A 27,540-nucleotide genomic window follows, 5' to 3' on the forward strand; every position below is an offset into this window, starting at 1 on the left:
TCTATCAGGGGAGAAACCATACAGTCATGTGAACAGGGACGGTTTTAATACAAAGAATTGCTAACTGTAACAAGTGATGAGGGATTGGCCAGTGAGAAGTAAAGAAAGCTCGAAAGAATGTGAGAATAGCAGGTAGAAGGAGTCAGCACTGCCCTCCAGGCCGAGGTCCAGACCTCACTGGAGAGGGCACAGCTGTGACTCACAAGATGGCAGAGGAGCCGCCGAGCAGCGGTCGCGGGAAGTTGCGGGGTTGCAGGGTGAGGGCTGCGGGCTGCGGCCGCCTGCCGGGTGCGAAGCGCTCAGCTCCCGCTGTGTCTCTGCAGCGCCCTCTGCTGAAAAAGCGTAACGTCGCGCCAGCAGGCGAAGGAAAAACGTTTCAAGGTTCCAGCTCGGTTTCAGAGGGGGCAGAAAGCGGAGTGTGGAGCCCAGAGGCAGTGAATCGGTAACCAGTCAACACAGTTCCCCACCTCCGCGTTCCTCAGTAGTTGGAAGGAGACATTTTTGGGGAAAACGTGTGTATCGTGGTTTACACAATACCTATGTTATAAAAGTTTGCAGCTAATGTGACATGCTGCTCCTTACTGATAAGCACTGTGCCGCCTGCACAACGGGACGTGCCAGCGTGGATTCCTGTCTCCGAGAGACTGGTTGGGGACTTGCTTCTGTTATTGTGAGCATATTTAAAGCACACATATTCAAGTGTATTATATAAATTGACTGTGAAAACGGAGCGACATTAAAAATCGTATGTCATTTTCTGACTTAATTTGAGGCTACTTTAAACTCAGAAATGAAATAAAGAAAAGGTTTTCACAAAATGGTACTTACAACTCCTATACTTGTAATTGACATGTTATTATAGTAATACTGAAGCAGTTTTGATAGTTGTTTAAACTATCTAGTGAATCTGATTCGTTTTGAGATAAGTCATAAATAGTGCTAAATCCAGTCAGCATTTATTGAGTAAGCCTAAATTAAATAAGCAGATTGTTGAGAAACTGCATTTGTCAGGATTCTTTGGTTACAAGCAACGGAAAGTGCCTGTGTAATTTGGGGCGGGAGAACTTTGGGAATTTTGGGAGTGGTGAGAAGAACTGCCATCAGCAGAGGAGAAGCTGAAGGGCCCGGCTCAGCAGCCTGCAGAACCCGGGTAGCAAGTGCAGTGGATGGTTTGTAGGCTGCAGTCAGTGAGATGACTTCCAGCCGGTTGGATTCAGGTTCCAGTGAGCAGTGTGACTGGTTTAGTAGGACCAGGCAAGAGCATGGCACTGAGGTGGCAGGTCACAGAAACGACTTGTTCCTGGGCTTGAAGGACATTTGTCATGGAGACTTAATTCTTCATTTCTTAGCTTCTCTGGGCATTAGCTTCATTTTCTGGCCCTCTGTGGCTGAGAGATGACTCCCGCACCTTCCACCGCTCTGATCCTGGTCGGTTTCCATGCAATCGTCAGTCGTGCCTGTCGCCCAGGAATGCTGTGCTCTTTGATTGGCCAGACACATTACTCATTCCTGCAGCCACTGTCCAGTGACAGACAGGGACTGGCACTTGAGGGGAAGTCGGCATGCTGTTACCAGTGGGAAGAGGACAGGAAGCTGAGTGGCAAAAATAATAGATGAGGGGCCGGCCCGGTGGCTCAGGTGGTTGAGCGCCGTGCTCCTAATACTGAGGTTGCGGGTTCGATTCCCACATGGGCCAGTGAGCTGTGCCCTCTACAGCTAAGATTGTGAACAATCGCCCTCCCTGGAGCTGGGCTGCCATGAGCAGCTGGTGGCTAGCGTGAGTGGCGGCGGCCGGCGAGAGCTGCCGTGAGCTGCTGTGAGTGGCCGGACCCGCCACCAGCAAGCGACTGCCTCAGCGGGGGGGAGCGCAAGGCTCATCACACCAGCATGGGCCAGGGAGCTGTGTTCTACACAACTAGGCTGAGAAACAACGGCTTGAACCGGAGTGGAGGGGGCGGAAGCAGGGGGAAAGCAGATGGAGGTAATCAACGTGTTGTACAGGGAAAAGCCAACCAAACGAGGAACATCATTTGTTCTGCGCTAACAGAATATAGAAAACATGGTGAGACAGGGGACGGCGTGTGCCTCTGCCAGTGGTTACAGAACAAGTGCCATGAAACGCTGATGAGGTGAGAAGCAGAAAGCCCTGTTTCTGAGGCTGTCTGGTCAGGCCGACTACAGCAGCTCCTACTGAGGGTGCTGTCGGGTTTGGTTCTGGTTCGGTGCGTTAGCCACAGTAATAAGTCTCGAGAACCAAATCCTGGGGCTGAAGTCCATATTAGCTCTAAAATGAAAATAATGTCAGCGTTCCTCTGAAATACCCCGAGGCCGACTGATTCTGCAGTGGCTCCCCTCAGACCCTGCAGTTCTTCACCCTTCCAGAGTACAGTCCTGCAGTCATGTTCCCAAGGGTTAGTCAGTTCCCACTGCTGCCCTGAGCCTCTTCTTGACTTTCTCCAGCCTTCCCTCTGTGCCTGTGGTACACGGTCCTATGGCAAACAAGGCCTGTGCACGCCCCCCACGGGAGTACCCCCCATTTACGTGAGGCCTCTCGTCTTATCAGGCCAGGAATAGTGGCGGGGGCGTGTGTGCAGAGGGAGGTATTCAGCATTTACTCCATGACCATTTAGAAATTGTTTTTGTGCTTTTGGTTTTTATTTGTGTTGTTCTTTTTATTCACTTTTTAAAAGTTTACATACACAGTATAGTTCATTCTCTGGTGTACAGTTATGTATGTTTCAACAAATATGTATAATATAGATGTAATATGCATAAACCACCATCACCATTCAAGATCCAGGACAGTTCATCACCCTCTAAACAACTTCCTCTCACGGCCCCTTTGCAGTCTGTACCTGCCTCCACCCCGGGCCCAGGCAGTGACTAGTCTGTTTTCCAGAGTGTCCTAGAAATGGAACCGCGGAGCACACATCCTTCCGAATCTGGCTGCTCGTACTCAGCACGTGATATGTCTGAGTGTGGTTTTCTTTGAGTTTATCCTGCTAGGAGTTCACTGAAGTTTTTGAATCTGTAAATTTGTATCACCACATTTGGGGAGTTTTCCATCATTATTTCCTGCAGATATTTTTTCTTCACCAGTCTCTTTCTCCTCTGCTTCTGGAACTCCCATGATGTGAGTGGTGGACCTTTTGATATTATCCCATAGGTCCCTGAGGATCTGTTCATTTTTATTCTAATCTTTTTGTCTCTGTTCTTCAGATTGGATAATTTCTGTTGCCCCGTTAAGTTCACAGACTCTTCCCTGTCATATCCGTTCTTCTATTGAGCCCACCCAGTGACGTTTTAAATTCAGGTATTTTTTAGTTCTAAACTTCCATTTGGTTCTGGGTTTATTTCTCTGCCGTGCGTGCACTTGCCTTGATTTGCCTCCTGGAGAGTAGTGGTAACTGCTGTAAAGTCTGTCTGACCTTCCATCTCCTGGGTCATCTGGGAGTCAGTGTCTCTTCCGTCCTGACAGTTGGCCACAGTGTCCCGCTTCTTTGTATGAGGAGTGATTTTGGATTTTATCCTGACAGTTTTGAATATGTTGTGTAGACTTTGAGTCCTGTTAAACTCCTCTAGAGCGTGTTGGTTTTGTTGTTTTGTTTTTATCGGGCAGTCAGCCCGGTGAGGTTCAGACCACAGTCTGGCTTGAGTTCTGTGGGCGGTGGTTCCGGCATTGGTTCAATTTCCCAAGACCTTGCTGTGCTGCGTTGGGCTGGCCCACACATGCACACCGCCCATGCTTTTCTCAGGGCTGCAGAGGCAGAAGGCAGTCCTTCCACCAGGGTACTTAGAGCCCAGAGGACAGGGGAAGGACACAGTGTTCACTAAAACCGGGACATACGGCACAACGCCCCTGACTGTAACAGAAAGGTAACGCAAGCCCTGGCACCACCCAGGTAGATGGAGGTGTTCATGTTTCACGCTCCTGTTGCGCTTTGTATGTGCTGCGGCTGTCGTCCTCGTCAGTGGTTTGAGGCATTATTTCCATGGATGTCCTTGAAAGCATATGAACTCTGCCTGTTCACTGCGGAAATCCCAGAGCACTTACAATGCCATTGTTCAGAAAATACTTGTTAGAGGAATCTCTTCTTTAGTCACAGTAAATAACGTATGTTAGGTGTCTAATTCCTGAGTGATTGAATTAGTGGGCATATGAGATGGTCATAAAGTTTAGGCTTTCCAGGAAAGGAGCTGATGAAAATAACTTAGTAAAAAACGGAAGTCCAGAAATAGGAGGTTTCAGTGAAGATAAAAAATCAGGTACAGGGGAAATAGGAGTAAGGCTAGGAAGTTATGGTCAGAATGCAAAATAGTGATGTCTAAAATTTCAGCAGTGGAGCAGTTCTGGGTGGTTAAGGTCTTGTAATTAATACTATAGATAAAGCACCCTGGTAATCAGGGCAAAAAAGAGCTGCCTGTTTTGGCATCTGCGGCCACTCTACTAGCCAGCTCCCTACCTGATCTCCCTAAAGCACAGCCCAGCATGAAACTAGTCCAGCCTGTGCACACAAAGCTGATTGGTTTGTTGGTGTCTCCCTTTTAAGCCTGAATGGACAGCAGAGCTTACCAGACAATTGATAAAGGCTGTCACATCAAAGAGAGTCTAAGGGAAGAAGTGTCCAGAAGGGAAACAAAGATAACGCAGGAGATTTAGAAGAACTTCAGAAAACCCCTAATTAATATCCTCAACTAGAAGAGAGATGATTTTGCATCCAGAAAGCAAGACCAGAATGTCGTGGGAAAAGAGCAACCAGAGAATAAGAAAGTCATTAAAATGTTTAAATATCACGGAGTAAGAAACTCCACGGAAGGAGGATTGGAAGACCCAGTTGAGCCAAGCACCCAGAAAGTTGAGAACAGTAGTAATAAAAAGACCGAGCAGAAGGTATAAAAGATAAGTTATACATCATCAGTCCAAGAGGTTCAGTATGTTGTTATTTAGCAAACAGGAGACGTCAGGAAAATAGAGCATGGAAAGAAGTGTCTCTATATTGAAAGCATCAGCCAAGTGCTAAGCACAAGTAATGGGGGAGAAAGACACTCCAGCACGTCATCATGAAATTTCAGAATTCTAAGGATGAAGAGAGGCATCAGAAACAAACAAAAAAATCACCTTTAAAAAGGACTGGAAGGCGCGATGACAGCAGCCTTCCCTTGAGTGGGTACTAGGCACCAGAATCCAGGGGCGTGGTGGCTTTCCAGGCGACTTTCAGCCTGGGATTCTATATTCGGCCAAACCAGCAGTGAAGCGGCAAGTAGCCTAAAACTGTTTTTAGACATGTATGGTCTCCAAAAATTACCCTTTCTTGAAAAGATACTTGAGGAGGTTTCCCAGCAAATTGAGGGCATAATTCAAGTAAGACAAAGGAAGTCACAGGATGACTGAGTTAATAAATTCAAATTCAACATGAATGGATGGGCGATGATGTTTTGCTGAGGAGTTTGCATGTGCTGCTCCTTCTGCTCAGTCTGTAGGTTCCTCCTTTGCACTGTACCAGTCTGGCTTGCCGGAGTGGTACAGTGATACAAACAAGGTTTATATATAAAGAATAATTAAACTATGATCAAAAGAGTCATGTAGGCTCCAAAAAGATACACAAATGTCCAGCAAGCATATGAGAAGAGCTTAAGATCACTAGTCATTAGGGAAAAAGTCAAATGAATAAAAGCAGAAAGTAGAGTGTTGGTTGGGGTGCTGGGGAGATGGAGCAACGGGGAGTTGTTTCGCGGGGAGAGTTTCCGTTTTGCAAGATGAGGAGTTCTGGAGATTGTACAACAGTGTGAATGTGCCAGTATTGGTTGTACACGTAAAAATAGTTCAGATGGTAAATTGTATGTGTATTTGACTACAATTAGAAATGTTTAAAAATACACTAAGTAGAAGATACTAGAAAACTCTGGCAGAGGGTGCTCCCAGGCCAGAGTGAGCTGGACGGAAGGCTCTGGAAAGATTTGGAAATGCAGTGGGGGAGAGGGCTCATGTGTTAAACGGGAAGAGGGTGGGGTGTCAAAACACAAACAATTTTTGTAAGGAAAGGTGGGCAAGAGGAAAAAAAACACATGAGGAACTCTAGAAAACAGCTACACAAAAAGTACGCTGTAATCACAGGGCACTACCCAGCCCTGTTTATAAAGCAAATGCCATTTACAGATTTCACTGAAAGCGCCGATGGGGTGGAAGATGGGGGTACGGTAAGAACCAAACGCTATCCATTATTACGGGAATTAAATTGCTAATGTGTCACATCGATGTCTAGAAATAATCCAAATACAGTATGTGGAGGAACTTATGTAACTAAGTGAGGAAGAGTAATGCAGAAGAGCGTGGATAATAGTTTGCTACCATTTGTTATTTTTAAAAAATAGAGAAGTATATAGTTTCAGAGAGTGAGAGAATATTCTGAGAGAGATCTGAGAAGCCGTTAACGTGTTACCTCTAAGTCCAGGGCCTGTGGGCACTGAGGAAGGGGCAGCCTGGCTTGTGTTACAGACCTTTTATGTTGTGTGTTGCCTTCGTGAGCGTGTGTTATGTTAGAGAGTCAAAATGTAACTCAGTGTTGATTTTTTTAAATTATTAATGAAAAGTGACAGAATTGTACTGGGAGTTAGACGCGGAAGAAATTACTGCTGCTGCTAGTTGGCGGTGATTAGATGAAACTTGATTAAAGAGCATACATTTGATTGTGCTTTGTCATATAAACTTGAACTCAGGTAGGAAGGTGTAAGATACCTCTTGGCTACATGAGCTCTTTATTTACAACATTTTATTTCACTGTTACAATAAAACCTTAACTGTACTGCTGGGGGAATAGCTGACTTTAATTAATTTAATTTTCAGAGGAATAGAATTAAGCAAAAATAATTTTTATTCCATCTGCTATTGAATACCATTTAATACTGTAGCTATACTTGCCTACTTTATTGAATTTAACATCTGACGATAATTGAAGACTTTCATTGTGCTGTATGTAGGTTAGGAAAGTATAGCAGGAAGTGTGGGCAACACCTCCCTGGTTTGTATTTGCTCCCTTTGCCCAAATGTGTGACAGCAGCTCGATGGTTAGAGCATAACCCATCACAGGGCCTGCCTGTACTTAGGAGAAGGTTGTAAATGCAGATTTCTTAGTGTCTCTGCACCTTTTAACTTGAAAATATTCCTGGAAAGCATCATGTAAGATAGTGAGTAATAACCGTTTTCCAACGATAAATGTACGGACCTCCTTTAAAAGTAGTTTTTTTCTCAACCTTGGCTGAACATTGGAGCCATCTGGAAGCTTTAAAAACTGCCTCTGCCTGAGTTTCACTCAGAGATTTCCTGAAAAGGGTGCAGCCTTAGCACTGGAAGTTTTTAAAGCTTCGCAGGTAATCCTGATGAGTAGCCAAGACTGAGAACCACTGTTTTACAGGAAGAATGTATTCTCTAAGCAGCCCCCGTGTTGATTCCAATTACTTTTATTAGGATAGTCTTTAAGTACGTACAAACTGACTCTAGGTGGAAATTCCTTATGCGTGGAGTTGTATATAAAACACATTTACAAGTTAAAAACAAACTCCAAAATTAAAAAAATTTAAAAACAACATTAATGAATGGATGGTGATGTTTTGCGAAGGCTTTCATGCATGTTACGCCTTCTGCTTAGTCTGTTAAATCCTCCTTCCCACCTGTATCAGTCTGGGACCAGTTGGGAGGTGGAAACCACGTGGGATGTAAACAGGGAAAGTGTATTGTAAAGAGTGATTAAACTTTGGTAAAGAGCGACTGTAGAAAACTACATGGTACCTGGGGCTGAGGGAGGACGGAAGGGAAGAGCGAACACCGCCACCCCAGGGCGGGGGTCCGCACTCCTTGAAGAAGGGGTGGTTGCAGCCCACTGGATGGCAGAGCAGCCCCCTGGTTTGCCCAGGCCTGAGCTGGTCTGCAGTTGCTGGGCAGCAGGTGGCACTCCCTGGAGCACAGGCCCAGCCCAGGCCAGCCTCAGGCAGCAGCCAGCCAGTTGCATGGGCACACAGGAAGTGGGGGCCCTGGTGGCAGCCTGCTGGTGGCAAGCTGCACCTGCATGGCCGGCATTCAGGTGTGCAGAGGAGATGTGAGTATTAGCACAGCAGGCGTGGAGCACATGGGGTCCCCGCTAGGAGGGCCATGTCTTTGGGAGGACCGTGAAAATAAGTGTCTGGGTGGGACAGGCAGCCGGAGGCCTGCAGCACGGTGTCACAGGAGGGTGACACTAGACCACACCAGAGCTGCAAGGTGACTGAGCCCTTGGCTGGGCTCATGCCCGGGTCCTCAGCCACATGCCCGTGCCAGCTCCCACCTCGCCGCTGCCAGAAGCAGCAGGCACCCCTTCTCCTGCAGTGTCCCTCCACTTCCGTCTGCTGGGAAAGCTCATTGTGCTCCCAGGACAGGAGAAATGCTTCAAGGACTGTCTCTTATTGCAGAGCATGTGTTGAAGGGTGAATTTGGAGCAGACAGGCAGTAAGTGAATAACTGACACACCACCCCCTGCCAGCCAGACGCTTCTGCAGCTTCAGGCCCTGGCTCGCGGGCTGCCTGACCCTTCCAAGCTGAGCTGCTGTGTGTCTCAGTGTGTCCTTATAGAAGCTCACCGTGCTGTGTAGGAATCCGTTGAAACCCAGTTGTTTTGTCAGACAAACATGTCATTATAGCGTGCGTAAGAATCACCTCCAAAGACTCTGATTTGCTTGGGCAGTGAGTGGAACCAGGAATGTATGTTTTTAATAGGTAGCCCCTATGATTCTGGCGATGGTGGTGCCTGAGCAACACCTTAAGGAGCAGTGTCTGAGGGCTGCACTATGGGAACTGTCTCTTACTCCATTTTGTACCCTTATCACCTAGTGAAAGGTTGGTGCTCAGAAATGAGGGCTGAATGAATGACCAGCTGAACCACTAAAGAGGACAGGGGTAGTTCTAGAGACATGTACGCGGTGGGGCGTGAAGTCCGTTTCTGACGCGTCTTCCCGGTGTCCTTTCTACCGTACGGGAAACACTGACGCAAAACTTTCTGAAGAGAATGCGTTTTCATTTTTTATTTAAAACGGACATTGTACCAATACCACTTTTCTTTATATTTAATAGGGAGAAAGAACAAGAAACACAAAAAGAGGAACGTTTGATGGAAGAAAAGAAAAAGAAAAAGCAGGAAGAAAAGAAAAAGAAGGAAGGTGCTCAGAAAAAGGTTTGGCTCGAGTTACTACTTCGCTGTCCTTATACTCATCGTGCGTCTCATTTGCATTGTCGTGGCCATTACATTGCCGAGTCTCATTTATTACCTTTAAACATTAGTGTACTAAATCGATAATTAACGAAAAATACATACTGTACTAGTGGAATAGGGTGACAGCCACGAAATGTCTTTCTTAAAGACCTAGAAATATTAGAGCTGTGTTTTAAAGAAGTTTGATTTCAGTTGTTGGTAGTAAAGAATGTCCATATTATTCTACTTAAAATGAACTGTCTAGAACAACCATGTTTAAGAAACGAGAAAAGGGCCATTCAAATTATTTTATTAGAAAAGCTAGAAATAATTCTTGCAGCTTTGGCAAATGTCCTTTTACAGGTCCTATTAGTAAATATTACAAATTACAAGTCCTAAATCGTATGGTCATGCTGGAATTTCGTGACATTTAACATACCAAATTATGCCATTTGTCTTTGTTCTTGCCTAGGTTAATGTATCTTGTATTTAAACTGTATACCTTTTAAGCTATATTAGAATATAGAGCTCAAATGAGCTTCCAGGTAGTTTTGTTTGCTTTTGGATCAGTATTGGCATATAATCAATAGCATATAGACAATTATACATTTTCCCAGTAATACATTTTAATAAACTAACTGGGCAAAACTTGTTGTAAAATTTCCAATATTAAAATCTGTTTATAAACTTTCATAGATGTGTACATTCTACACATTATTATTCCTAAAGAGTTTCTGGTTTTTTTTTCAGGCTGCTGATCAAAAAACCAAAGGTAAGTGTATTTTATTTTGTGTGGGGTACATTTGATGGTAGCACCAAACTTTTTATGATGAAGATGACTTTTTCTTTAATTGACGGCTAAAAACAAAGACTCAAGCGCTGCCTTTGAACCTGCTTCTTACTATTCACTGTGACATTCATTTATCACTGATTGTACATCTGCATCTCATCGGCTCTTGCTTATCTGAACGCCTAAAGAAGGTTCTGTTAGCTTTCTAAACAGTGCTGTGTAACTTTGCTTTGATTTGATTTCCACCAAACAAGGAGTAAACTGATAAATTGATTCAATTTGAATAAGAACAACCAAAAAGATACTGAATATTTTTAAAGCTTTCAATTTCTCTTTGCCAACTATTTATAACAAAAAGTGACATGTTCTTGAGGTATTCCCTCTTTGCTTATTAATGTGTAAGATCTCTTTTTTATTCTCCAAGTCCAGAATTTGCTAATTACTGTCTCAATGGGTGTTGGTGGAAACGTAATTCTCACAGTAACTCAGGCAGCCCTGTGGTTTGCTGGAGAAGGCGCAGAATGGAAGCAGCGCTCCAGGCCTCTTCATTGTAGACTTGACATGGGTGGGGGCTGCCCCGTGGTGACAAGTACACACGTGGGAGGCACATCCACAGTGACTTCACTTCTGTAAGCCCCGCGGATCTTGCATTTCAAATGAGAAAGGTAATGAATGAGTGGTTCCTGCCTCATAGGTGTTGTGAAGACTAAATGAGATCCCGCAAGAAGAGGGCTCAGTGCCTTACCCCTGGTTGGTGCTCGGGAGAGGTTAGCTGTGATTTGTATTTCTGCCGGACCGGCACATGCACACAGGTGTACACGCAGACACGGGCGCTGTCAGACATTGCTGACAGTGCTGACTCGGGGTACCGCCATGAGCCCTCTGTTTGTTTGGCATTTTATAGTTTTCAAAGTAAAGTTCACCTATGTTACCGCATTTGAACTGCATAATTGAGCAGGCCAGGTGTTGGTTTACAGTGAGAACCTGAGGCCGATGGCTGAGTTAAGTGGCTGGTTCTCGGTCTAGCAGTTAGTGTAAGGGCAGGACATGAGGGAGCCCGGGCTTCTGACCCGGTGCAGGGGGCCTCAGGGCTCGTCCATCACGGCTGCACTAAGAGATGAGTTTCATCAACAGTGACGATTAAAAGGCCACATGGTTTTCAAAAAGGACAGAGTTTTCTTTCTCAGTTTCAGAAGTAAAGCAAAATTACATGACACTTTTCACAAAGATCCAAAGGGGTACGATACATAGTTGTATTTGAATTTATGATCTTGAATAAGAAACAGTGGTTTCTTTTAATTGTCAGTTAAAAGTACAGAATTAGTGCTCCAAATCATCCGTTTCCTATTTGTTTTAAACATTTTGAGTTTTCACAACCTGATTCAGTACCAGCTATATTCCGTTGTCACTGTCATTGTTTTCTCTTCAAATAGTAACAAATTGCTTATGGTTATACACTGTTCATGAATTACGTTGTCCCGTCACCTTATATAGAGTTATTATTTTCTATTACTGTTCTGATGAGAATTTTCGTGGCTGACTCCAAACTCTACTGGGTTTTTATCTTCTTTTATCTTCTCTAAAATAAATACTGATCCTTTGGGTACAATTTGTCAGTAAGTGTACTAACTATAACTAGCCTTAGAACAGATCATAGTAATGATTATTAATGTCCTTCTAAACCAGAAAAAGCATTTTGAATTATAAATAATCTAACAGTGCTGCTAGGTAATTCATTCATTTTCAGTTTTCTCAGGCTCTCCATTATTATCAGTTCAAACGATGGTGGTTCTGAGTGTCTGACTGGACACGTGTGTGAAATCACACAGCCTGGGCCTGACTGAACATGTGAGCTATATTGTAGGCATAGTCCTGGTGCTCACACATGCCATGGGTGTACTTTTCCAGCCTTCTAGCGTTTTAATGTATTTCCCCAGCTCTAGTGTGTATAGGAAAAGGGCAGGTCACTCTTTCATCCCCAGCTGCTGGCACTCTGCACCGTCAGGAGGCCTGAGATGCAGCATCCGCGCTCTTCGGCTGCTTTCATGCCAGACTGTGTCTGTACTGGGCCCTGGCGCTTGTTATTTCTCAGGGTTGACGATGTTGACTCCATGAGTAAACGGAAGCTCTGAGATTTCGCCACACGCCCCAAGACTGCATAGCTAGTAAATAGCTGGACTGATGTGCCCAGAATCTTCCTGAAGTTACAGCATCCACGAAAGGGATACAGTAGACATTTACCAAGCGCTTACTGTGTCTCAGTACCTCCTGTGCTTCAAAACAGCCCTGTATCAGAGCTGCTCAGGGAGGGATGCTAACTTAGACGAGGTCACAGAGCTCGTGAGGGGCAGAGTCTGCTTCAGTCCTGCCTCTGACACCAGAGCCAGGCCATGTGTCCTGGCCAGAGGTGAGGACCCATCCAGAATCACCAGGAGCTGTAGACCCCAGCTCTCCACCGAAGGCGGCACCCAGAAGTCTCAGCGCCCTGAGTTGTTGGAATGTAGGATTTGAGTGAGTCCAAGAATACTCTTCTTACACGAGAGCCTACAATTATTCATTAACTTGCATAATATGCGGAATCAATTAACATAGTAAAAGAAGTTAGAATTGATTTTTTTTTATAGTTAGCCCAAACTAGACCAAATCAGTTAGTAATTTCTTTGCTCTGCGAGAACACATACCACTCAGATAGCGTTAGTGAAGCAGTGCTTCCATTGGTTAGCATTGTATTTGACATAATTTTATCAGTAACTGAAACTTAACCTCTTCAAACTTTCATTTGTTTTAAACATTTTCAGAGAACTCTTTAGGATATATTATACATGTATCTTTCTGCTTTCACCTAGAGAATAAGTAGCCCAATCCATTCGTGGTGGATCAGTCTTCATTATATCATTAATTACGCTTAAAAAGTTTTTGTATCTGGTTATAACTATTGAACTACGAATCTTCATTTAAGAGATTCATGCAGAATTAAATCTCACTAGAAATTTATCTTTTTTGATTAGCTTAATATAATATATAGCATGCTTCCCACTCCCCACCCCCGAATCTGAAAACTAGGTTTCTCGAAGGTCTGCTTTACAAAATTACAAATAAAATAAATTTTGTCCCTGATTGTTTTTCAGATCCCAGCATGGGATTTCTTAGTTGAGGTCATTTTCTTCTTCTTTTAAGGTTCAGGCCAACTGAGTAAGTTTGCGGCACTGTGTGCCCACATTCCTACCCAGCGCCCTGCCCGGATGTCATGTTTTCTCCGCAGCAAGAAGACACACACTAGTTCAGCTCTGGGGTTTGTGTTCAGAGAGTGGGTGGGTGCACTCTTGTCTCTCCCCAGTTCTCTCCTCTGTACCCCTGAGAACGCAAGTCCTGTGGTGGGGTTGGGTCCTGCACCCCTCAGGAACCTGAGCATGTCTTCTGTTGTGGCCTTCTAGGCTTGGGTGTGGTCGTGGCCATCATCTTTTCCTTATTTTTTCCTTCTGTGATGAAAAATATAAGTAGTATATGCTCATTGAAAATCATTTGAGCATCGTCTAAAAGGAAGTTCAACTTCCCTTGAAACCCCTTCATGCTCAGACGATTACCAGTTAGCATTTTGTTGGCCATCCTTGAATGCGTGTCTGCAGGTACATGCACGTAAACATGTATTTTATATGGACTCGGCGCCCCCCAATTAACACTCCCACCCCCAGCCCTTCAAGGACCTGTACTAAGCAATTTGAGAACCTCTGTTCACAAAATGGTCCTTTGTAATTCTGTTAAATATTGCCTTGCATTGGTGACTAAAGGAAGAGCCAGCTGAACACAATTACCTGTTACGCCTTAGTGAGGCCCTAGATACTGTCACACGGAGAAAAGGGATTCACGTAGAATCCTGTTGTGAAATACCTGTAATGTGTGTTGTGTCTCTGCTGTGGGCTTCCTAGGGTCTGTGTCGCACACTCTATAATGAGGGTTTTCTTCAGTGATCAGTAATCTCTGTCTTTTGTTGTGGGCATGGCCCTTAATTTGGGCACAAGTAACAGCTTTAGATGGATATGATGACTTTGGGAGACGAAATTTTCCATATTGTCTTCTTGGTTTTTAACGGATCTAATGGGGGTTTTGGGATTAACCATAGTAATACTCATAAATGTGAAGTGAATTGAATTTGGTGGTTTTAGCCAGGTTTTCTGAAATTCATAAAATAGAAAGATAAGTTTTCATACAAAAAACTCAAACTTATATTATGTATGAAAGTGAATACCTTGGTGACCCGGTATGGCTCAAACTCCATATAATTAGTGATTTATGGTTTTAGGTCATATACTTTTATAAATTCATACATTTTAGTTAGTTCCCTAATCTTGCTTGAAAGGACTATGTAAGTTTGTGGTCAGGTATTCAACTTTGCCATGCATTCGGTTTGTAATAGTTAATTTTATGAAAACCTTTATGTGCTTTTGTTCATGTAAATCAACTTAAACCATATTCTTTCAGTAGCATTATGTTGGGTGATAAGAGTTTTGGGGTCACAGATTTCATGCACTGTGCTATACTGCCATTGAGGCTCATTCTAAACATACATTTATAAGGCTTTTTTCTCAACATGAATGAAAAGTGGTGACAGTTGGGTTTTAAAGCATGCCCAAGTCCATAGTCAGATATTGATAAAAACAAACACATGAAAACCCACATTTCTGCACTCCAGTGAGGTGGCACTCTGTCCAGCTAAGGCAGTTGATTGCTGTTTGCTCAGTCTTTCAGCGTTCTCAACACAACAATCAGCAGTTACATTTGTAAGCATCATATCTGTGTTTTCCTGCGTTACACTGTGTAATAAAGTTGGCCAGATTCCTCGAATTTACATGCATTCATGTTCATATCCACATAACCAAAGCGAGTATCATTCTGAGTATATGAGTTACTCTTAAAGGCAGTAGCTGAAAGTCTAGCCATCATGCTCAGAACATATTTTTTTTTAATATGACATTTTATCTGCCTGTCTACAAAATGAATAAAATCTTAGAGCTTGAAGGAACCTTAGAGATTGTCCAATTCCTGTGTTGGATGGGAAATGAGATTCACAGAGGTTAGGTGGTTTGTACAAGTTTTGACAGAACTAGAACTTGGGCCCTTATCTCTGGTTGTCAGTTATCTGTTTTTTCTGCTATCATATAAAGAAGATGTAGATATTGTATATCTATTATCAGTATAGCCATTCATTTAGGAAGTATTTTAAGATCTTTACAAATAAGGCCGAAAGAAGTTCCTAAGAGATTTATTATAGAGAGATCTTTATGGGATGATATCTTATTAGGATTTTAAATATTAGATATGGCTTTATTTAGCCATGTTGCTCTAATTTAAAGTAATTACAGTCAGTCAATGACGGACCGCTCATATGACAGTGGTCCCATAAGATTATAAAGGAGCTGTCATATTCCTGTCACCTGGTGACATCGTAGCCCTCCTGCTGTTGTAGCGTAACACATTACTTATGTGTTTGTGGTGATTCTGGTGTAGACAAACCCACTGCGCTGCCAGTTGTAAAAGCACAGCAGATACGATTATGCACAGTGCGTGATACTTGGTAATGGTAATAAACCACTGTGTTACCAGTTTGTATTTATTATACTTTTTATCATTATTTTAGAGTGTACTCTTTCTACTTATTAAAAAGAATGTTTGCTATAAAACAGTATGCTGTGATACACTTGCAGCAGCCTGTCAACCAAGCGTAAATGAATCAGGAGGCTTCCCTAGAATTAAATGACAAAGTTTTATTCAAAGGTCTTAAACAAATTGCAATTCTAGAAACACCACCAGACAATACCCAAAGTGTTCCAAAGAATAAAGGAAGAGGTTGAGAGTTTTTATGTAAAAAGCACGTTCTTGAAAAAAATCAGTCCTGCATCTTAGTTTCTGGATTGGTCTGAGATAGTGATCTTCTAGATGTCGGTGGTCTGACACATGAACGTTCTTCAGGGGCTTATTTATAGGATTACATGTCTCCAGGCATTGATAATGCACTGGGAAGTTCAAAAGTTTACGTTCCCAGGCCAGTTAAACGAAGATAAAATCGAGTGCTCGTGTTTCAGCCCACTTTGATTGAAGTAGTTTCATTAGCTTGACTATAGTGACTCCATTTTTCCTTCACTCTTTCCTCAAGCCTCATACATTTCATATTTACCGTGTCTCTTAATTGCATCGTTTTCTCTTGCGCTTGATTTAATCTCGTGTTGTTTTGTACAGTAACGTGCTGTACAGGCTGGTAGCCCAGGAGCAATAGGCTGCACCACGTAGCCTAGGTGTGCAGTAGGCGACACCATCCAGGTGTGTAAGTGCCTCTGTGATGTTTGCACAGCGACGAAATCGCCTTATGACGCATTTCTCAGAATGTGTCCCTGTTGTTAAGCGGCGCCTGTATTTAACTTGACTCTTAAATCACTGGCAGGAAGAGGATATAATGAATGCATTAATATTTTTTCCATGAGACAAAAGAAAGTGTATTAAGATGTATTTTCCCCCTAATATGTAGGCAATTTAAAAGGATAAAAATTTGTCAAAAAAAAAAACACTAAGCAGGTCCATATATGTAAGTTCTTGATGAAATTCTAGAAGACAGGAAGTAAACGCAGTGAGGGCAGGGAAGCAGCACTGTTCTCTGTTACGGGCCCTTTTAACCGCATCTTGAGGGCACGTCTACGAAGTCTCAGGTAAAGGGAAGCCCACGGCTCTGTTTAGTCTAGCTCGTCACTAAACGGTAAACATAAGGAAGTTTCCAGCTTAGAGAAACTTATAGTTTATAGCTCTAAAGGAAGCTGACAGTCTGCTTTCTGAGAAATAATTCATCAGATTACCTCCTTTTTCTGTTTTAATAGTTTTATTGAGTTATAACTGACACACAGTCAAGTGCGTGTATTTAAAGAGAATAATTTAATATGTTCTGGCATGTGTACATCTGTGAAACCATCCCCACAATCGAGACCACACCCATCACCCCTGGAAACTCTGCATGCGCCTCTCACCCATCAGCCCGGAGTGCTTCCTGTCGCTACAGAAGTGTTTCTTTTCTAGACTGTTACATATAAACGGAATCAGACAGCACGCACCCCAGACTTCTTGTGCACAGCTCACACTTTTAAGAGCCATGACTGCTGGGTATGTCAGTAATTGTTCCTTTCATTGCTGAGCAGTAGTCCATTGTTGGATGTATCACAATTTGTTACTCCATTCATCTGTTCAGAGACACTTGAGTTGTTTCTCATGTTTAGCTGTCAGGAATAAAAGCTGCTGTGAACTTTCATACACAAATCTGTACGGGGATATGCTTTCATGTGGTAAATGTGTCGGGATAGAATGGCAGGATGTTATGAACGGGATAAGTACCTGCTAGAGCTGGTCACTCTAAGTTGTCCCCAAGCTAGCTGTGAAAAGGACGAGGACGGATGCATCATCTCAGTCTTCCCAAACCCGTCCCTGAGGCCATTAGAATTGGGCGCTCTTGACAGCGTATCTTACCAAAACGGGGCTAAAACTAGAGAGGTGGCAGTGGGGGTAGGCAGGCTAGCTCAGAGCCCCTGTCCACTGTGTTGGGGACTTCAGAGTTGATCTTCTAGACCAGAGGGACTCCTTGGAAAGCTTTAAGTGGGAGAGTGACATCATGAGATTTATATTTTAGAAAGATCACTGAATGTGCCAGATGAGGCGGCATTAAACAGCTGGAGAGAGGCCGGGAGGCAGTGGGTGCCGTTGGCCACTGCACAGTTCAGACTCCAGGTGACCAAGCCGAGTGGGCCGGGGTGGACAGAAAGGGGTCAGGCTGATAGAACAGGCCGAGCTCAGACAGTAACTGGCTAATCATTCATCCGGGGGATGTTTATTGAACACCTGTTATTTGCCTGGCGTTGTGCTGTTCGCTATGGGGAGGGAAGGATGTAAGAAAACAGACGTGCTTTCCGCTCTCGTGGAGCTTAGAGATTTACGGGGCACGGACGTAAAACATGCCTCACAACGCTGTGGCTCATTCCTGACTGAGATGTCCACTGTGGAAGGAAAGGAGCACTCACTGTTCAATGAGAGCAGCGGACAAAGGCACCTGAGCTAGCTGGGAGGTGGGCAGGTGCTCTGAGTCATTCTTGAACTGGGATCTGAAGGACCAGCAGCGTGTCACCGGGCCTGGGAGAGGGAGCGAGGGCAAGGCTCCCACACACAGAGGGAGCGGCTTGGGCAAAGGCTGGCTCTGGCTAGCTGGAGTGTGGTGTTTTCCCGGACCTCAACAACGACGACAGACAGCCAGCTTAGCAGGGGAGTAGTCAGCAAGGGGGAGAGTGGTGTTGAGGAAGCTAAAGGTAGCTGGTGACAGCATGGGTGGGGCATGACGGGAGATGGACCTTCTCGTAAGAGCAGTATAAAGGCTTTTCTTTATCGATGATGTAGTACAGAATTGTACACCTGAAATGTATGTAATTTTACTAACAATTGTCACCCCAATAAATTTAAAAAATAAATTTAAAAAAAAATCCCTTTGCAGTAGGGCCAGTTTTCTTCCCCTGCCCAGCCTTCTCTGACTAAACTTAACTCGGGCTCCCTCTGCTGGCAGCAGTTGGATTTTGCACTTTGGGGGGAAAACATGGCTGGATTAGTGCTAGTCCACAATTTTTTAAAGAAAACACACACAGTCCTGCTGCAGAAGGCGGCACACATGTCCTGAGAGAAAATTTGGGAGGCATTAATTCCACTTAAACTTTCTGTGTTTCATCAGATAGGATTTGCTGTTTTTCGAGAGCTTGTTCAGTTCAGGATGATTCGACCTGGGGAGAGGTGCGGTCGGGGTGCAGGTGAGGGAAAGAAGCTGTACACTCAGTGAACCTCCTTTACCCTTCGCAGTCTGTCCAGTGTGTCGTCTCATTTGGGGAGCATTCCAATTGACGTTACGTACTGAAAAGTTTATAGAAAAGCCAATATATATTAATGCTGTATTGGTTACTCGGCTTTAACATATGCTGTTACCAGATTTTCTATTTTAATCTAAATCAGCCAGTTGTTGTTTAAGAAAACTTAGAAATATTTGCCTGTATGATAAACGTACATTTTCTTTAGAGTAGAAGAATCCAAGGACCAAAACAAAGTAACTGTCTAATGAAATGATACTTGTTGTGAGTAGTCATTATTAAAATAATTTTACTTTAACATTTATATTACCCAGTCTGATATATTTAGAGTAGCATTTAATTTAATATCTTTTAGAGAGGTAACTGTGTTAGAATAGAAAATATCTCTAAACAGCATTTCTCATTAGCAACAGACACCAAGTTAATGTAGTTAGTAGTTAATATTTGTGCTCAATTTGAGTTGGGCTCCTAAAGTTGCCATGGTGACGGATCAGGCAGAAGCCTCGGCAGAACAAACAAGACCACCGCTTTGTACCCCACTGGACCCAGAAACACGCAGATGGACCCTGTTGCTCGTAGCTCACTCCTGCCTACATCTCATTGTGCTAATGAAACTTCTCGCTACAGTATTTGTTGTACAGGTTGCAGAAGAAACTGTAATTGTGAAAATATTCCTTGGAATTACTGATTATTTTAACAGAGGGGAATAGTTCTCTTCCATAATCACATTTGCAAATAGTGAATAATATATATTTGAGTAAATTTAAATTTTAAATTGTAAGAAACTCTGATTCTTCGAGTATATATTCTGCAATGGCTAGAATTAATGCATGATTCTTAAAATATTTCACCTTTCATTGTCATTGGGTGGTGTCTGTGCATAAGGGAAATTCTGAGCTTTACATACAAAACTTAAGTTCTGAGGTGCCATCAATTATAGGACATATCATTGATTTAATAATGTTTTGTTGATGGAGTTTGAGGGTGAATGAGAAAACTATATTAAATTTATGCACCAACTGAAAGATGCATCCAAATTTCAGAACTAAGCCGTGTTCAAGTATGTACGTTCAAGTGTCCCTGTAGGTTAGCATTTACCTGTTAAAAAGTTACTTTTAAAATACGCCTCTCTAATCCATTGCATGCCTACTTGCTAGTATATGTTAGGCTAATGGTGGTAGCTTTTGAGATTCTAACTGTGGGTGTATGTAGGTAAGTCCCGGTCCAGTAAACACCATGAGAAGGAAACCGCTGCTGAATACCTGCTAGCTCATACTGTATGCCGTGGTGTCCAGGTGGACGCAAGATTTAAATGTACTACTTGCTAAAAGAAGTCTGGGCTCTTAACCAGAGTTCAGCTGAAGGGTATAGAAACCACCCTAGCTATTTGAAGCAGAAGTGAGGTTAAGTATAGGGAACTGGGTGCTTATCAAATCACTGAGAGGCCAGGGGAGGGAGCGTGCTTGAGGCCACCAGAAAGGACTCCACACTGAGTCCTCCTGAAGACCTCCTGGGGAAGAGTCAAGAGGCCCCACTGGCACTGCTGACTTCACATGTACAGTGTCACTGCTGCAACCTAGCCATCCAGAAACTGCCACCAGGCTGTCCCTCACCGCCACCAAGGCAGCAGTTGGGAACTGGACCTGCACAGAAACTTCCGCCATGTCCAGGGCTGCGCTTACACTCGGGGGGGAGCTGCGCCCTCAGGACAGAGGGCAGCCAGGTCACTGCCTGCCCCATCGCACGCACGCGCGCGCACGCCCAGCTAACGGGGCCTGGTGCCTAGCTCAGGCTCCTTGCAGCTGTGAAGCAGACCCTGCCAGTCCTGCCGCTGCGCATTTTGGGGGAGAGGGGACAACTTTGACAGCTGCTCTGTAACGTTTTAAACGATGGGATGGCTGTTCCTGAACGTTTGTGTAGTGCCTGACACTTTCCAACAGTGGAAATGTGAAACCAAATTGAGGGGGGAGGTTTAGGGCCAGACCAGAGACCTAATCCTCCAATCCTGAGTACAGCTGTCATTCTCTCTGCTTCCTAATCACCATGGTAACTTCTCTGAGTCGCTGCCTACCTTCTTCCTTTCTTTCTTTTAGTTCATACCGACAGTTCAGTTAGTGTGACTTTGTTTTTGTTTTTTGATCGGCCTAAAATACTTCCCATTGCTCCTGAAAGGAGGAAGACGAGGATTATTATAACTGACAAAGATTCTTTGCTTGACCAAACTTTAATCAGGCTACTAGACCATCTCCCAGGCCCATCTGTGCACTTCCTCGTAAAATCAGCTTTAGCAAGAACCCTGCTGAGTCCGTTTAACCAGAACCCCCCACCCCCAGGTTCCTCATCCCCTCCCCACCCCCCCCTCAGGTGATGTCTGATCACTCTCACCTGCATCCTGTCTCCCCGTTTAGCCAGAACCCCCACCTCTGGGTTCCTCATCCCCTACCCCACCCCACCCTCAGGTGATGTCTGATCACTCTCACCTGCATCCTGTCACCCCGTTTAGCCAGAACCCCCACCTCTTAGTAGTTTTCCATGCGCTGCCCCCACCCAGCTCCTTGGCTGTGAATCCCCACGTGCCCGTGCGTTGTTCCCAGTCTCTCCCCCACTGTGAAATCCCCCTGCAGTGGTCCCTGGACCCACTCGATGGTCCTGAATCAGGTCGACCTTAACCATCTTTAGCAGGTGGCATTGACTTTCCTCCTCTAACATAACGTAAACACAGTGCACTTACTACATGCCGAACGCTCTTCTAAATGGTCCTCTGCACATGCGTTCACTCCTCAGAGGACCCTCTCAGGAAGGCATTGTTCCCCCACTTAGCCACATTTTACAGATGGCACAACTGAGGGCCAGAGAGCTTAAGTAACCTACCCAGGGTCACCAGCCAGTAAGCGGCAGAGCTGAGGTTTAACCCCCGAGTCATGCTATGCGTCCCAAGAAGTGTATGGAGTGACCTGTGCCAGTATGTGTGGCGATCGTCTCTTCAGGGGAGGTGGAGTGTGCAGTCAGGGCGGGGGCCAAGGGAGCTTTGGTGGAACTGACAGCATTTTCTTACTAAGCTGGCATCGGGTACATGGAGGTTTGTTGATTATTTCATCTTACGCCTTTTTGTACATCGTAAGTACTTCCAAATAAATTTTTAAAGAAAAGCATGTCTTGGCAGTATGACTTGGGTGATCAGATGGAAATGCCTCAGTGCACTGGGCACCCCAGGCTCTCCTGCTCTGTGAGGTCCCTGGGGAGGAACTTAACCTCCTGAGTGTGTTCCTGCTCTATCTGTAACCAGAACAACGAGGTTGCTGCCACTTGTGGCCATGTGGCCATGTCGTTTCCCTTCCCTGGGAAGGGGATGCCGGTCGGGGCCACCTGGCTCTAGAGCTACACAGACGTTCTTGATGAAAGTCACCTGCTTCTTGAGTTTAAAGAGCACATGATGGTCTGTGCATGAGTTTGTCATCAGAGGAGCCTGCCCCAGACGACTCCCCAGAACTGGAGGCCCCAGACTTCTCCACCTGCTGCGGCCAGGATCACCGTGCAGCGTCCTTCCGCCAGGCTGCCCCCAGCTGCCACCCCAGCTACTGGCCACGTGCTGGCACCCAGGATCCTTACCCAGTCTGTGCTGCCTCTCCAGCCGCATGTCCAGCAGCGCTCCCTCGGCCCTGTCCCAGGCCTGGCAAACAAGCTGCCCCACAGCAGCACCTGCCCAGACGTGGCTCCAGCTCCCAGGTGGGAGTGAGCACACAGACGGGCACGCACGCTTCACCTAGCTCAGCTTAGCTGTCACTTCCTTGGAGGAGCTCTCTCTGAGTCCCTCACCTCAATTAGGTTCCGTTCCACTGTTGCTTGTAGCATGCTTATGGTAATGTGTATGTTTGTAGAATCATTTTGAAGGTAATATCTATCTCTTAGACTATAAACTTCAAGGTTTGGAACCATCTCTTTATTTTCCTCAGTGCACCCAATGCCTGACACAAGATAGGCACTCATTAAATATTTCCTAAATTAGAAAATAGGGAGAGGCTAAGTGAGGATACTGACACATTTTGTGGGGGGTGAAAAGAGTGGAAGGCAGATTAAAATGAGAAACAGTGAAGTTTGAACCCTATTTGTCCTGCCCTGCTTCCTCATTATTCACAGCACTTAACACCTTCTGGTGACTATGTAGCCTATTATGCATGTTCGGTGTTTGTCTTCCCAGCTAAGGTGTGAGCTCCGCTGGGTGGGAGTCTGCCCTTTTGTCCACTGGTTCACCCCCGTACCTAGACAGTGGCCGGGCTGTGCAAAGGCTTGGCAGGTGGGTACTGAATGAATGAGCCGCTTCTGCCTCAGGGACCTTGAAGTCATGGGCTGAGAGAGGGAGTGGGTGGTGTGAGGATTCCGAAGCATGTAGGGCAAATTGTAAACAGTTACAATGAGGGCCCTTGGGCAGACCATGCTCGATTATAAGAGGGCTTCTTAGCAGCAGTGGGGCTCAGCATAGCGGAAGTGGGCAGAAGGCCTTGTCACTTTCAGACAGTCTGGACGTTGGGGTGGTACAGGAGTTTGAGCGGCACAGTGAAGGGACGGCCAGGGGCATGTGCTGAGACCCAGGCCAAGACAGACCCACGTAGTGACCAGGCTGGAGTGAAAGTCAAGGAGCCTGGGCCAACCAGGGCAGCTCCCTTGCTCTTGCTCTGTGACAAGGTGTTGTAGAAAGTTCTGACAAGGAGCATCCTTAGCTTCCTGCCCTCGCTGTAGCCTGTTGTTTAGAAAAGCAATGGGGATTTATAAGCTGTTTGGACCCTATTGTGACCGTGCCCTCTGAAAATCTGAACTGAAAGCAGAAAATGGTTTCTTGGAAGAAAATTGTTTTAACACTTGCTTTCTTATATAATAATTTAACAACTACCTTTTCCACCAGCAGATGTCACCCTCCTTTAAAAGGAAAAAGCTTATTAGGCAAAGGAGCCTAACTCAGATTTCCAGCTTGCTGGAAGTTCTTTTATTAGCTATGTCATTATTAACTGGTTACTACTGTAATTTTTTTCTGAATAAAACAGATGATTCGTTGATGGCCTGTAAATGAAATGGAGCTGAAATGCCCATTGCCTTGAGGTGTGCTGTATGAAAGCAGTGCTGTGCCGGGCAGACTGGTTTGTGATGCCCCAGATGTCATTAAGGTACGGCCATCGGGTCGGCTGTTTGACAAGAGGAATGTCAAGACCACTTTGAGACCCGACTCTTTGTCTTTGGGCAGCAATAGATTGAGCAGTTCCCATCTGAAGAGGTGTACGGCTCTTTAGAAACTGCCCACTTGATTTATTGCTAAGAATAGATGTAAATTTGGAGATTCTCCACTTATCAGTTGAGATTATGTTAACTGGCGGCTAGTTTCGAAGACCTGAAAAATAACTGGCTTAAACCAGAGAAGGTAGATCACTGTCTCACATAAAAGGTGCTGGGGCACAGGCCCCAGGTTAGAACTCATGGTTCCCTCTTGGCGAGTGAAGCTTCTCCTTCCTTTCCTGAGGGTCCCGGGCGACGCCCACACCGGCAGCCACACCATGAGCATGGCCGGCGGCTGGAAGTGTTACCATCACAACAATGGGCATTTGGTAACTAACCAAGCCCTGTGCGGCGCTGTACTCCTGCCCTTAGTCTGTCTTGTTAATTGAACAAATAGTGACACCCTTCTGTACGTGTGGTAAGGCGCTAGCACAGAGCTGTCGGGAAATCTCTCACCTGGAAAAGCTGTGATCTACCACAACCGATGGTCCTTTATGAAAACAAACTATTTAAATTTAACAATATTTCTGAGAAACCAGCTCAAATCTTACCTTTCTCCAGAAGACAGACTAGCACCATTCAGTAGAAATAAAATTCAAGCCACAAATGTGAGCCACATAAGTGATTTTAAGTATTCTAGTAGCGACATTTTAAAACTAAAAGGAGACAGGTGAGATTGTTTGTAATATATTTTTAATTCAGTATATCCAAAATGTTATTTCAACATGCAGTCAATATAAAAATGGTAAACAAGATTCCTATTTTTTGTACTGACTCTGAAAATGTATATACTGACAGCTCAGTTCAGACCTCAAGTGCTCAGCAGCCACATGTGGTTGGCGGCGACCATATGGACAACACGTGGTCGGCCATGTTTCCTCTCTAAGTGGCTGACTTCCGGTCAGTACCGACTACCTGCTTCCGTGTCCTGTGGTTCTCATTTCTCCAGCTGAGTGTTGGCTCACTTAGGTGAAAAACTGGTCGTGCTTTAGTGCCTTCCTGCAGCAGTCAGCACTGTGCTGGGCTCAGACCCAGGAAATTGGTGTTGGGCCTTTGGATGCATTCAGTTAGAAGGGTGACCCATTCCCAGCAGGACTGTGCCGTAGGCAACTGAAGATTGAGGCTGGACTAGAGCTGGGGGCAATGTGGGACAGTATTTGGGTTCAGTGGCATAGACATGATGGTCAAAAGTTAGGCAACAGGATGGCCTCTTCAGAGTGTCCAGGGCAGATGAATGAATCCAAAGCCTTGAAGTCCGTTTGTGGTTCGAGGGCCCGCGGAGCCAGGAGTCTGCAGGGCACAGGAAGGGGTTGGGCAGTTCACCCCATCTTCTGCTGATAGATCTGACGTAGAGTGAATTTTGTTTTACCTGTAGGTCAATGCTATATTAAAAGCATCTGGGTTTCTAAGAGCGTAATCTAATAATCTCTTAAACTTAATATATTTCCTTTGTTTTCTTAAGTAATAGCATCATATTACCTTTTCACTCAGTAGTCATGAAGGTGATCGTCACGACTGGAGAGGAGACATGGGACAAGTTCATTACAACTATTTTTATTTTCTTTTAAAACAAGACCCACACAAGACTGAGTTATTGACAGCAGTGGAAGCAGGCAGACCCCGGAAACTAGGATGGTCGGGAAGTGCTGAGGGCGTCCTGAGGTTAGGGACCATGAATTCCTGGTGACACCTAACTGCATGGCTGTGATTTCTTGAGAGCCTTTGTGATCTGAGTCTGGGTAGAGAGAGAGGACAGTGGCTTCATCCAGGATGGAGGGTTTGCGGGCAGGGCCTTGCGGATAGACTGTGCAGACATGTCATGTCGGGCCCCAGGGGTGGACGGCGGGACCCGCGGCGGTACACGAGAAATGCTGTAAAAGGAGAGCAGTAACGTCTCATGTTCCCCCGCAGTGTTGACTGGACATTGTCTTACGATGTCACTTATATATGTAAGGTGTACACAGAAGTAGGTACAAATGTGTCTCCCGTGGAGCTTTTACTCAACTGTACAACAAGAGACATTTACAAATTAAGTAGAAAGAAAAAATGTTTTTTCAAATAAGGTGAATGTAATGTTTATTGGATATGACTGTTTCGAGCTCAAAATGGGAAGGACCGTTGAGGCTCAGGTGCTTTCGCACTTGACATGTCTGTGCTCCCTCCACATGCAGGGTCACTACTCACGTCACCTTTCGCGTGTGGCTTGTTAGTGCGGCCGCATCAGGTTATCACTCAACACTCCTGCGCCTTTTTTCTATTTAAATTCCTGTGAGAGCTTTGCTATGCACATACTCTGATAGCATTTTGACTTTCACTTAATGCAAATACAGTTTGGAAATTAGCCCACCTGTGTTCTTTCCCAGTAAGTGTGGGGTGGAGTGTAGTAGTGTGGTAGATACCATCACCACAGACGTTTTGGTTATTCACATAATCTTGACTCCACCAGTATATGTATTTTTAGACTGTCAATCAGAATTAAAATATATATATAAATTCATAGACATCTGAGCTTGGAGAAACACTGACCACGAGCACTGGTTCTCAGGCTGTGGCCCAGGGACCGCCCGCATCAGCATCGCCTGGGAACTTGTAGGAAACAGAGTGATGGGTGGAAACTAGACTTTTGGTGGTGAGCACACAGTAGAGTAAATAGATACAAAATTATAATATCGTGCACCTGGAATTTATATAATGCTATTAATCAGTGTTACCCCAATGAAAACAATAAATTGTAAAAACAGAAACAAATTCGCAGCCTTGGGCCAGCCCCGTGGCTCAGGTGGTTGGAGCGCCTTGCTCCTAATGCCGAGGTCACCGGTTTGATTCCCACAGGGGCCAGTGAGCTGCACCCTCTACAACTAAGATTGTGAACAACATCTCTCCCTGGAGCTCGGCTGCCATGAGCAGCCGGCGTGAGCTGCCACGAGCTGCTGTGAGCAGCCGACCGACGACCGGCAACCGACTGCCTCAGTTGTGGGGAGCACAAGGCTCATAACACCAGCGTGGGCCAGGGAGCTGTGTCCTACACAACTAGACTGAGAAACAACGGCTTGAACCAGAGTGGGGGGAGGAGGGGAGATGGAAGAAGGGGGAGAAAAAATTCTCAGCTTCCCTTCCCCTCCAACCTACTGAATCCCCTCAGTGGGGCCCAGGAGTCCGGGCTTTGATCCGCCCTCAGGTTGCGGCTGATACGAGCTGAGGTGTGAGAACTGCTGCTCTAACCTAACCCACCCAGTTTACAGATGAGGAAGCTGTGGTTCAGGAGATGCAGTTCAGGTTCAGGGTGCAGTTAGCTCAGAGGAGAACTGGGTGTCAGAGTTAGAACTCCAGGCGTTAGGCCGTCCTGTCCCCAAAGCACTGCATGGACATTTCTCTCCCAGTCTTTCATTTT

The 27,540-nt window shown here is 45.0% G+C and overlaps 1 protein-coding gene across 7 annotated transcripts in view; it reads left to right on the forward strand.

The window, feature by feature from the left end:
* The window catches only part of TNRC6C (trinucleotide repeat containing adaptor 6C), a 119,507-nt gene that overhangs the window by 26,409 nt on the left and 65,558 nt on the right, over positions 1-27,540 (forward strand). For all 7 annotated transcript variants that reach the window (XM_074319474.1, XM_074319469.1, XM_074319475.1 and 4 more), the window contains exons 2-3: positions 9,101-9,200; positions 9,969-9,990. In XM_074319474.1, coding sequence (XP_074175575.1) covers positions 9,138-9,200; positions 9,969-9,990 — 85 coding nt within the window. In that variant the 5' untranslated portion in view covers positions 9,101-9,137. The remainder of the gene's footprint in view (positions 1-9,100; positions 9,201-9,968; positions 9,991-27,540) is intronic.

Source organism: Rhinolophus sinicus, linkage group LG15 (assembly GCF_036562045.2).
Source record: "Rhinolophus sinicus isolate RSC01 linkage group LG15, ASM3656204v1, whole genome shotgun sequence".
NCBI lineage: Eukaryota > Metazoa > Chordata > Mammalia > Chiroptera > Rhinolophidae > Rhinolophus > Rhinolophus sinicus.